This window comes from Ruditapes philippinarum, unplaced genomic scaffold (assembly GCF_026571515.1).
Source record: "Ruditapes philippinarum isolate M1 unplaced genomic scaffold, ASM2657151v2 ctg1102_1_1_1_1, whole genome shotgun sequence".
Lineage (NCBI taxonomy): Eukaryota > Metazoa > Mollusca > Bivalvia > Venerida > Veneridae > Ruditapes > Ruditapes philippinarum.
Genome location: NW_026865427.1, coordinates 173,754 through 187,143, shown reverse-complemented (window position 1 = coordinate 187,143; position 13,390 = coordinate 173,754). Strand labels below are relative to the sequence as shown.

At 30.0% G+C, this 13,390-nt stretch overlaps 1 protein-coding gene across 2 annotated transcripts in view; it reads right to left on the bottom strand.

The window, feature by feature from the left end:
* Nucleotides 1-2,495: 2,495 nt before the first annotated feature.
* Nucleotides 2,496-13,390, bottom strand: part of LOC132728958 (uncharacterized) — a 32,296-nt gene continuing 21,401 nt past the window's right edge. For both annotated transcript variants that reach the window (XM_060714687.1, XM_060714686.1), the window contains one exon: nucleotides 2,496-5,464. In XM_060714687.1, coding sequence (XP_060570670.1) covers nucleotides 4,518-5,464 — 947 coding nt within the window. In that variant the 3' untranslated portion in view covers nucleotides 2,496-4,517. The remainder of the gene's footprint in view (nucleotides 5,465-13,390) is intronic.

Sequence of the window (13,390 nt, the reverse complement as noted above, 5' to 3'; positions counted from 1 at the left end):
GAGGGGTGCAAAATAATGATGGTGTTCACCGGGTTAATCACGTATCACAAATCAAAAATGTTTTTATTTATCATGGATTCGACTTTCTTTAATAAACGTATAACAACCAGACCCGTTTTTATAAGATCTTGATAACAAGTAACAAATATCTGTAACAATATATATCATAATATTTAACAACATATCATTAACACTGTACACCGGGTTATCTCAAAACTTCCAAAAGCATACATGTACTTACTTACCGCCCTGATGGATACCTTCGGAAAACTAGTTTATAAGTAGCAATTATTTCAAAATGTAACAATTTCAAAAAATATTCTTATTGACATTGTACATGACTGGAAAAGAGAATGACGAAAAGGGTAGGATTTTCAGACCCTACTATATAAATATTATATTATATTTTTTCTTATTGTCAATAAAAGGCGGGCGTTATTTTCACTTTTCATATTATAATTAAAATCTACAAAATAAGGATTGTCGTTGGAAATAATTCGTACACTATAAGATTGTTGCGATTTGAAAATGTGAAATATATAACAATGTCCGCTCATATACATGTGTGTAAAATATCGGCATATATTTATTTATTGCGTTTCACGTAGTTCTGAAAGAAACTAAAAGCTTGATTCTTTCCTCTGTTCATTAAACACGAAACAGTTCGTTTGCAATCCTGATGAGATATAATATATATTGTCATTAGAAAACGTATCTATAAATTTCATCAAACATTATTTTGATTCTATTTAATCGGTTTAAAACACAGTACTGCTCAAGTTAAGCCAGAAAGTTTACATAAATTCGAAAGTTTGGAAAACAAATTAAAATGTCTACAAAGAAGTGATATTATAGTAAGACATTGTCCGTAACGAAAGATACATTATAATTGAGTCCTTTTTGCAACGAGTAATTAATAAAAAAATACGGACATTGCTTTAATATTGTGTACTATAAAAACGTAAGGGTAACACATTTTTCGCTTGTTAGGTAGTTTATTGGTCTTAACTTTTCAGTCATAGCTTTATTACCGCTACAAACAGTTTTAAGAAAAACAGCTTTCTTATTTAACAGATAATCATGAAATCACGAAAAAGTACAAAACATTTACTAAGTGTATTCATATAAATTTTATTCAGTCATCATACATTCAATCAATGACAAATTTAATTAATATTTTATAACCTTACTAAATACCATTATTTCACTTTTCATTACATAAACAAATCATACATTTAATATATCTGTCTGAATATTATGCAATGACATTTAACGTGTCAAAAATAAAAGACTGAGGGAAAATGTTCACCGGTACAAAAAAGATTGTAAATAACGAATGTCATAAGCAAGAACAATACTTATCACTTATATAACTTACTGTGTTAATTTTCACATTTTTCTATCTTGTTCATTTAATCATAAATTTATCAAAAATGAACGTTACGTGTTCAAACCGGACCATCTTAATAAGGTAAAACTCCTCAATCTAACAGTTTAATCTTAGGACAAATGTAATCCTAATTGGCCGAAATAAATGCATATCTGCATTTATAACTGTTAAACAAGTGGTAAAGCAAAGATGAAAACAAATGGAACAATATAGTCGAAGAAAACCACACAATTCCACTTTTATAGAGATTATACTGAGACAGGTTTATCATCATTTAAACTAATTATCTTTCTCAATATTCTAGAAGTGTTTATAAAATCATGAATGACCTTTATTGCCCTGTGCATGATTGATAACATGAAAGGTGATAAAGAATATCTTGTTAAACTCGCTGTATGTTAATGTCGACGAGCCTTGCTAATCTTCCGACAGGACATTACATCTGATAGTAATTCATCAGTCGGAGCTTCAGAAGATAAAATTCATTGAAAAGATTAAGGAGTTTATTGAACCATGACCTGCATTTATACAATTTTATTGAGTCTAGATATTTAAGGGAGGTCAGAACAGATACAAAATATATAATAGAAACTTTTAATGCATTCACAATACATCAAACATTAACAATTTTATCTGAAAGAAAAATACTATTATATAATCTTAAACTTTATTAATATTGTGTATACGAAAACGGTAAAATATTTTTATATGAACAGAAAGCTGTGTAATATCTATGTTATATCATTATGATGATATATGACAAATATGCTCTCAGAATCATTTACAGTTGTTTATCTTTGAAAGTGTCTTTTTTTCCTATAAATAATAATGACTTACTGTTCATCTCCGAATATCAGATATCGGTTCATATATATATATCAAAAGCCTGCAAAAAGATATGTTTTAAAAAGAAATAGAATTACACATGAATATTTTAGTCCGATCTTTGATAGTTAAACTTATTGAGAAGACATAAAAATTATCCTACAAACCGTATTTAAACCATTTGCCTTAGACAGTGTGTGCATGGCAAATTTTCTCTTGTGCCAATTGCTTTAAACTATAAAAATATACACCATAATTTTGACACCTTTTGCTCCTTTTCTTTATTTTTCTTGATAGGCATTCATTGAACTATTAATATCTCATTGGCTTGGAACACACCAATTACATCGGGTGAAAGCTGAACATTTCCTAAGTAATATATATTTAAGGCATAAATGTCATGCTTGGAAACAGAAGCAAATTAAACTAAACGTATTTTCTTCAAGTGTAATCATACATAATAATCGCAACGTTTTGACAATTAAGTAATTTACAACAGTAAAATTTTTGTTAACAACATGTTAATACATCTACAAATAAAATTGTTCTATATATAGGTATTTCTTTAAAATTTTACTATTTATTTCACTGTTTTAATAAAATGATAAAATGAATTCAAAACGTTTTAACATCTTTTCTTGATGTTCAAATTTCTGTTCATACAAAATATTAACGATGGGTGGTAAAAGGCTAACAATATAGTATATGTTTTAGTGTTTGTGTCGCATAATTGCGCTGGAAACAATTTTGATAATTGTTTACTAAATTATCTATAATAAAGAAAATAAATGTAAACAATGTAGCATTAGAGGTAAGTGATAAATACTGACCATCCATTCAATAACAAATACAAAGACGTTATTTAAAAATACTTCTTAAAAATATGTGACTGATCTAATTTGTCCAATAATAAAAGGAATGATTTTATATCATAAAAGCTGTTTTAAGAAACACAATGGGGCAGTGCATTTTCCTCACAAATATCGACACCGAATGTTTGAAATGCTGGCTTTTTATATAGTGAAATTGATCACTGAATTTCTACGCCAGAATGTATCATTAATATCTGAAAAATTGCAAACATTACTTTATTTTTGCAATAACATAAAAACAAATGACAAATTAACTTCATCAGTGCCACATTCAGCTTGATGATACATACACGGGCAGAAAGAAGTAGATAATGTATGTTTGAGTTGCTTTATTTAAAATAATATTGTTCTATGAAAACAGTTACATTGGCCTATCAAGAATGGAAGTAAAAGTTGTTCTATATTGTATCATTCACACAAGGTATTGGATCATCAAGAGTGTTAGGAAAATATTAAGCTTAGCTTATCATAATACAAGGAAAGAAATTCTTGTATCATTCACACAATGGCTTCAATTGTTAAATCATTGTCATTGATTTGAATTTTCCTTTAATTATATGATAATATTAAAAATAAGTTAGAGCCGCCTAAAATAAACAAATGTACATATAGAAATAATACTGAATAAATAAAGAATATAAGCTGTCATCTCTCGGCAAACAATAAGGGGTCTACTATTATGTGTAACGTTGTTAAAAATATCAAAGTTCAATTATTGTTTCTTCAATGAGATGCATAATGTATAATGGACAAATAAATTACACGTTTATGCAGTTAGCTAGTGAATTCTTTTCAGATCTATGTTTTATAAATGATACCCGTTTTTCTACCGTATTGACTATTATGACGCCAATAGACCGACGTTTGATTATAACATGCAATATATATATATTGAAACAACTACAAATTTTAAGTTTCTTTTCATATGATGATACTCACAAATATTGTGTAAAAGTGAATAAAATTGGCGAGTATATGTACTTTAATATAATCTAAAAAGTTCTGATAAGTAAATAACACCAAAAAAGTTAAATGTATTCGTAAGTATAACCCTTGATTAAAATTTAATTTAACTGTCATTTAAATCTGTATAATACTAATCTTAAATATTTGCTAATTTGCTGAAAGCCTGAGTCATATCTGTTGTAAAAATATTGACAGATGCATGAAAAAATCCCCAGGAAAATTGACTGCTAACAACTTTCATCTGTGAACTAAATTCTCTTTACTTTAATTATTACAAATTGTATGCACTTCAAAACTAACTTGTATACTTATATACAAATGATATTACATAACAATATATAGAGATAAAATAAAACGTAGAACATTAATAATTGACCGTAATGAAATGAACGTTTATAATATTGGTATTTTATATAAAAAAAGAGCTAAGAGACGATTTAAATTATATGGAAACATAGTGAAAATTACGTTATATAACGGCAAGAGCATCCAACAGGTATTAAATCTTGAATGCTGGCATGACGCATTTTAAATTGGTTGTTAACATATACAAAATTAAATGTTTCATACTTATGTGGTTCACACTGTATACCAGCTAGCAGTCTATGACTTGAATTACTTTGAGATAGTAACGGTTGGTCTAACAGCGAGTCAGTGATTCCCAAACATAAGCTTATGTTTATAGATTCTGGATATAAAATGCTTGGAAACACCTTGGAAATTTCTTCCCTATAGATTTCTTCAGAACAGCACGCGTTTTTATTTTGAGAAAATCTGGAACGCACGGCATGACCATGCCGGTGTTTATTGTTTATGACATCACTGGATCTTTTAATGACGTCAATGGATCGTTTATATATTTGAGATCGTGGTGGCTCTTCAAAATGAATGAATGGAATTGTAGGCTGATCCGTGTTTTTTTCAGGAGCCTGGCCTCGAGAGGGTAATTCCCGTGCTCCATCATTGCCTTTCCTGTACAAGTCCATTTTTACCTTTTTACTGCATCGTTTGCATTTAAAGCAAAGTTTAAAGCTGTCGTTCACACTTATAACATCTGGAAACTGTGATATTGGCAGTTCAATTTTGTACCATTTTGTTTTAGTTATTCTCATCCTCATTTTTACCAGTGTCTTTTTACCGTCAGATATAAAAATCTTGATTCGTCTGCCTTGTCTTCTCTTTCTATTTTTCTTTTTTCTTCCCTTCTTCTTATCCAAACTATTTTTATCATTATTCCGTTGATGTTCCGGAGACATAGCTCGGGCTGCTTTGTCAAGTTTTTTCTTTTTATTTCTTTTATTTCCTCGTTTCCGTAAATGTATCCATAAATTAATTTTTTTCGGATAGATCTGGTCTACATTTGTGATATATTTTTCAAGGTGGAAAGCGAGGCATTTATCCTTTGAATGAGCTGAAAACAGAAAAGAAAATACATAGCTGAATAGCTGAAATATAAAATGAATATCCTGCTGCTTGAAAATAAAATGAAATCATAAAAATGATAATGATTGATTTGCAGATACAAGCAAATTTAAGAACATCATGCTACTTGTTTGCTTATATTATACCATACACGTGTTTTTATATATTCAGTTTAAAGAGAGAGTAAGTGACCTACGCCGTCCTGTAATCGAACCCAGGTCACCCGATTCACAGTCCAACGATATACCGATTTAGCTAACCGGACGGCTGTAACCAAATATTAAAGTGTTATTTTCTAAGAAATGTACTGTGATGTGAAAGCAAAATAATGTTGTCATGTACATTGAAAATTAGGAGGCGTTAAAGACGTTAAAGAACAAATGTCCCGAAACAGAGTTGTTTGTTCATATATAAGTTAGTTATTATGGCTGACTTAAATTAAAAACTTGAGCATGAAATTCATATGCAATGTATAGGTCAAAGCCATAAAAAAGCAGGCGTTCAGAGCTAAACTATAGAATGTAAAATGCAAAGTTTATGTCAAAGGCTATCCATGACAATAAAATAGATATACATACAAATCTATTTCAATATGTCCTAGTTTTTTCCGTAAAGGGACAATGCATGTTAAGAATGCAAAATGTGTTTTCATCCTTGACATAGATTTGTTATTTAAAAACCATAATTTCATACTGGCGAAAAATCTATTAATTGTCCCCGAGCACAACGAACTTAATTATTTCATTTGTTGACGTTGATTGATGATAAAGGACACGTCAATGTTGCTTTTTTACAATCATTCAGGAATAGGTTATCTTATTCCTGTCATAATTGTATAAGCTGGCAATAACTTTATACATATCGGCAAAGCTCGTAGATTTGATGACCTGAATATCGGACAAACATCATCAAAGTGTGTGCTGTGCGTTCAAAGGTGCTTGCACTTATACTTGGATTGTTTTCATTTCGTTTGCTTGACCATAACTCTGATTTTCATTCCAATGTCAGTTGAAAAACTCAAACAAATGTCAAATGGTTTAAAATGGGAAACACTTAATAATATACTATCATATTCTATATTGACCCTTCATACAATGTACACTATATCATAAACTATTATGGATATGTGATCTGAATGTAAGTTCCTTGAAAGTTGCTCAGCATACATTGGTATTTTAGAAAGTAGATTAATATTTCAGTTATGACTTTCCATTACAATATCATGAGCATCTGTTAGATAGGTTTCTATCTAAATAAGTAAACAGTGTAAATTGTAAATATAGCGCATGTCATATTTATTAGTCATTAAACGCATAATTTGTTCCTATACCAGATTTTCCCACGTATTTACTTTAATGCATGCTTTAAGACAAAAAACCTAACACGTTTTAAGTTTATAAATAGCTTTTTAACCTCCTTTTTCTGACTCAAGCTGTAGGCACATCACGTTAAAATACCTTAAATACTTTTGTTAACATCTTTACACCTTTATTCGACAAATTGTTTGTTTCCTTGGACTAGAGTAAAGGGAAATACCACACTTGTTTACAGACACCCCAATACAAATGATAACAAATTGTGTAAAATTCAAGCTCTGTAGTGACTCTATTTAAACGAAATGCATCAATGTCTTAGAAAAGTCAAGACAGTTACTGTTGAGTATATCGATCCAAATGTTTTTCTTAAGATATCATTGAACTAGACAAAGATCACATTATTCTGAAAATTAAAGAACATAATCTTGAATGTAATCATGCTTTGCAATCATCAATAAGTTATTCCAATGTATGTATGTATGTACGTATGTACGTGCGTGTGTGTGCGCGCGTATGCGTGCGTGCATGTAAGTTTGACTTTGTAATTACGATTATTATATGTTTAACTGCTGTAGTCATATATAGTATGTAAATGTGGGCCACATGGGTCTATGACCTTCTGGTGTTTTAAAAATAAAATCTTGACTCTATGTTTTTGGTAGAATCGTCCTATTGTAATAAAGCATTATCATGTATAACGCTATGAGCGTTTCAGTAGTTTGGAGCACAACTCTTTATAATGACCGTGGTCTAGTTTACAAATGAGGTAGAGGTTAAGTGCAGAAAGGTAACACACTTCAAACTGGCTACCCATTTTTTAATCTTACATACTTTGATAATGAACATGAAAGCTTTCAGCAATATGCAAAGTGAGAAAATTTCTTCTGAATCATCAAAATATATTTCATGAATAATTCCAAGGCCACAACTACATAGGTAAGTCGTAAATTCCTTTGTTTGACTGACTATTAATATCGTTTAATTGTTAATATATTGAATTTGATTAACCTTAGATTATGTTCGTGATAACTTAACTTAAATCATTAAATTTTGCAGGTGCGCACTCATTGACAGAACAGTCATAAAAACTTAGTAACTTTTCGAAAAACAAATAATAGTATAATATCTTACAACATACCGCAAATGCAAATCATCAAGTTACTACCTTATAATGCAAATAATGTAAATTCATATATTCAGAACGCTGGTACCGAAGTTTACTGGCGTTTAGAATCAGTTTAGGACCAAACTGCTAGCCCGAACTATTTAAACTTTACTGTAGGTTTTGGATGGTATTACTATTTCAGATGCATGCGAGAATATAATAACAAATATTATCGCGGCTATGATAAATGGTATATTAAATTTAGATATTTGTGCTTAAAGTAAATATATGATTTAAAATTGATAACAAAAACGTTAAAGTACTGGTTCCACTCATATACAGACAAGTATCTGAAGTAAATATTGAGTGTTTCTAGTGTACTGGTTGGTTAATAACGTAATTTCCATACAAGCACTTGACATTGCATAACGATATATTATGTTTAGAGTCAAGTGTTATTAATTTGTATTTCGTGGATGGCGCGTGCCATATTATGGTATGCTTTTGTTTCTTTCTAAAGTTAACTTCCTGCAAATACGTGTCAATTATCAATTATAAAAAATTGATATATACATATATGATTTATAAGTTGGAAACGCCTTATTCAAAACTAAAGCTTAATCCAGTGAGTAATAGTGTAGAATTAAATAGTGTGTTCTGTTCGGTACTGACAATATTAATGAAGTCAGTAAAAGAACCTAAACTCATTCAATATACTCTTCCAATATATAATGGTATTTTAATCCACATTCCTTACGGCATAACGTCTTGTTTCTACTGTGGATTTTGTCTTTTTTTAATTGGGCGGAGTTATCCGTTACGTGGAGCCCATTTTAATTACGACATGTATGTTGTATAAGTAAATATGTATTCATATATGCAGTAGACTCATTCTCTGGCCTTAGTTCTGGTAACATATCTGTAGAGATATAAAGTGTTTGGTAAACTATTCCTTAACATGGGAACATTACAGAAATGGACTGTAAAAAGTCCTTCCGTTTGATGCCAAGGTTACTGTGACAATGAAGGTAAATTAAGCAGTTAATAAATATAATGCGAAAATTGAATCGATGTAAATACACAAGTTCTAATAAGATAAACTGGGGGCAGCAAGAAAATTAGACATATCGCGTATCATAAGCAACAATGGTAAAATGAGATGCAAGAGCTTCATGTTTCCTATAAACATTGACCTTCAAAAGAAAGAAGCTAACTGAAATCATGTCATAACCCAACCTTAGTGCAGCTACAAGAATTAGGTGCTTATGTTATTTTGATCGTACCAGCAATATATCAAAAGGATTCTTAGATTTCAAATAAGTTAAAGCAAAAGGATACATGAAAAACCCAAACCAAATAAGGAAGAGACTTATGAAACCTGTACTGGGGCGTACACAGGTGTTAATGCTGTGGAAAACGTGAATACAATTTGTGATGGAGGAACAAAATCAAATTTAGGTTGAAACTCGTTAAATTTTCTGTTTTTGGGATAAAAATGTTTACGTTTTCAAGTTTTGTTAATAATAAAATTGTTCATGTGATGAAGTAAAGTGTGTTTCTTTGTTCACTAAAAGTATTTTATCAGTAATTGTTGACGATCACATACTTTCAAGTTCACATTGTTTCTTACATGACTTATTTAATAAGGAAATTAACGTTACGTGCTCGTATGTTTTAATCCGTTAATCTACGTTTATGTACCCGTGCATGTACAACTTCTATGCAAATATTTTAGTAAATAAGGCATATGCATTGCAATTAAAAATATATTTTGTTATCCAAACACCTGTGAAAGCAGTCTCCATACGAGTTATTCATCATCAAATAATAAATTTTATTTAAAAAAAAAAGAATTAGGAAATGCATGAATATAGTAGAGACTAAGACGAGTTACTGTGTTTAAACCTATTTGACGTTGCCACGTCATAACGTTATTCATATGCTTATATGTTGTTTTCTTTTGCAAGTCAAATTTATCCTTTGTTCTTTTAGACTTTGAAATGTGCAACTGAATTATTGGTAATCGTCTACGGCTGAATTTCCAATACGCTCTGGTTCAAAGCATTGAAGAGATTTTATCAAGTTGATATGAAAGAGGCTGTACCAACCTATCTGTGCTATGAAACAGAATTCATAATAAACACCAAAACTTGTAACAGCAAAGAAAAGAATAACTAATATATAACAATATATAACTTATACCAATCGATAAACATTTGCTGAACATATTCTATCTTTTCATACTGGTACACTTTATCCGGCTGGGTTGGTTAAATATTTAATCAAGATTCAATAAAATCAGGCCAAGAAAACACAGCGTTTTAAACCACGACGTCCAAGAAGTCAATAATATGTTTTATTTTTCTTAAAAGATACACATGTGCCTTACTTTTGTAGATATGTTGATGGGTGTTGTTTTATACGCTTGATGGATTGGGAAATTTAAAGGTTAAAAAGTGACACTGTTGCTAATGGAAGGTTACAAAGTGACGGATTGAGGTTAACAAATCAAAACATCCATCACAATACAGCTATTACGCTGAAAGTGTTAATGTAATATTACGAATTCCTTCAAGGTCATCGTTGTATAGTATAAATTCATCCTTAAACTACATTGACATTTGTAACATAGATGCTGTGTTTTTCATTAAAGTTAGACTGTAGGTACTTGTTTCAGTTGGTCCATCAGATATCTCTTATCTAATAACAGGAACGTTTTTAAAGGATATGAAAAGAACAGATTGCAATAATATGTGTGTTCAAACACATCTCCACAATGCAGATTTCCCCGGTAAAAACAGAATGATTAAAAACAGCTTCTTAGATGCCAAATTACCAATCTAAAGTTAATCATCAGTATTTAATGATCAGACATAATTTCCATAAAGGACCAGGTATCACTCATCTTATACAACAACATGCTAGACATGATTACAGGATAATCTTTTAAAAAGGGAAGTACATAAAAACAACACTTGATGATAAAGAATTCAAAACTAAAGCATCGATTCGGTTCATTAAACTTAAGACAATGAATGAATATGTAACTACGTCCTATAGTCAAGCACCAACTTATGAAGTTGTAATTTAATAGGAATAACCGATCACATAGTTCTGTACTGGAGAATTACTACTGTTGAAGTATCTACTGTTACATGTACAATTCTATCTTATTTTATAAAATATTGTTTCCAATACTGCATATTAATAATATGTAAAATGATAATTGCTTAAACCGGAGTGTGGGGGTGTTATCACCACTGTCACTAATCTTGTCTGTCAATAAAATCAAGTTTGCTTCTGTAAATGTCTACCAAAGACTGTTTTTGAGCTGTTCATAAAATATCAGAATATAGCTTTGTAACTTAAAAAATAATGCAAAGGTGTTAAGCTTATTATGCCCAAGAAACAAATCATTTTTTTCTTTAGAAAGAACAAACATGAATTTTGCAATGTTTAAGTAATGGTTTTAGGTAATGTTAAAACTAGCGACACAAAAGTAACAATATGTAAACCAATAGTTTTTTGACTTTCATACAAAGAACTAAATCACAATAAATGCATTAAGTGCCAAACAACAACATATTAAAAAGAAATGCTTATGTAATTGGTCAATGAGTTACGTTTTGGATACAATTAATGTAAACGAAAATTAAAAAGCTTTTGATAACTTAAAATAAAAGGATTTCTGAGGCACAATTGGCTTTTATAATATATATTCGCAGACGAACATTTTAAATAAATAAACAGTTACTAGTATTTCAGGTAGTAATGTTTTGCAACAATAATCTTGTTTGAAAGTTTTGTTGTACTTTTATTAAAAGTTTTAATAAATTTCTTAAAACAAATAACAATAAACAAATGAAGTGTTAGATCAGCAAATTCTCGTTTATATCTACTTATGTGTAAAGAAGGACGGCTTTTCAGTACTAGTAATTGGTAAGAAAAGACAAACATCTTTTTTAAAGTTGACAAAAGACAAACTTTAGTACACCTTAATTTTCTTTAGTGTTATCATTTGTTATTCTCTGTAAAACATTTCCAGTCTGATGGTTTTTATTGACGAAAGAGTAAATATTAAATGTCAGGAACTTGACACTTTTATATGAAGTTAAGTGATTACCATTATGATTAATATGTACATTATTATTTAATGTACAATAGAGTTTCTAAATATATCTATCATCACATTTGCATTAACGGTCCTGTTTCTTTAAAATTTGCGCTTCTTTTATTGGCTGTATTTTCTACTTTATATCAATTATGATTCAAGGTCAAATTTATTTTGACGTTCCGAATTAACTTATGGCTATGTTTTAAATGCAGAGAATGTAACCTTGTCTGGTTTATTTCAGTTATTTTAATAAAATAAAGCTTTAGAAAAGTAGCAAAAATGAAAGCGATAGCTGTCAGAAAGTCGCAGTGGTAAAGGGTAAATGGAATCTCATGTCCACTCTCCCAAAAATAGGATTGTCAGAGCAATAGACAAAAAACGGTTATATTTTATACAGCGGTGATCATTTAGCGTCCACACATAGTAACATTCCAGGTTAAGCTGGACTGCGGTTTTCCCGAGTAGAAAAAGAGTATATATATCACACAAGAGCAACTACAATAAAACACTTTCAATACATTAGCGCTTAAATCGATTTTTTAAATTCATGGTGTGCAATTTTCATACCAAAATTGACATACTCGCTTTTCATTACTTTTATTTACTTTTAATTTCTCACTGCGGTCCAAAGGCAAAAAAGATAAAATTTGAAAATCTTAAAAATAGCAAGTGAAGCACTTAAATATTTGTGCGATTCTTATACGGATTTGAGAGAAAAACGTTGCATCGCAATACATTATTGAATCATTTCGCACAATAAAAATGTTTACTCTGGAAAACGGGTTAAGGGAAAGACTCGCACACAAATTATTGGTTCAGCCCTTTATCAACTGGTACACAAATCTCGTAAAAATGATTCCCTTAATTGAAAATAGATTGAAAAAATGTTATGATCATACGCATTATCGAAGCGTCACCCTCACACATAAAAGCGTGACGTATCTGTTTTTGCAACACTTATTAGACAATGGACAAAAAAGTTTATATCTATAAAATAGGTAACATATAGCCGCATACAGAATCCTTTACTACGTATTAAAGTATTCCATTCATTTTTTAGCATTTATAAGCTACAAAAGATACATGGACAGTTTCTATCATTATTATTACTTTACTAAATGCTTTTATCACTTGAATCGATTAGTCAAATATCCATTTAATTAAGATCAACAGCGATAAATTAAATGACGTCATAGGTGGCTTTAGATTGAATGTAGGTTAAATAATTTACCTGACACCGTTATTTCTCAATAATCAAAATTGACAATATATCATTCAAGAATGACATATAGTATAATATCGCATTAACTTCTTCACAAATATTTTGTATGCCTACTTATTGTATTGTATTGTGCTGAAAGGACTGAGCTAAGAGATGGT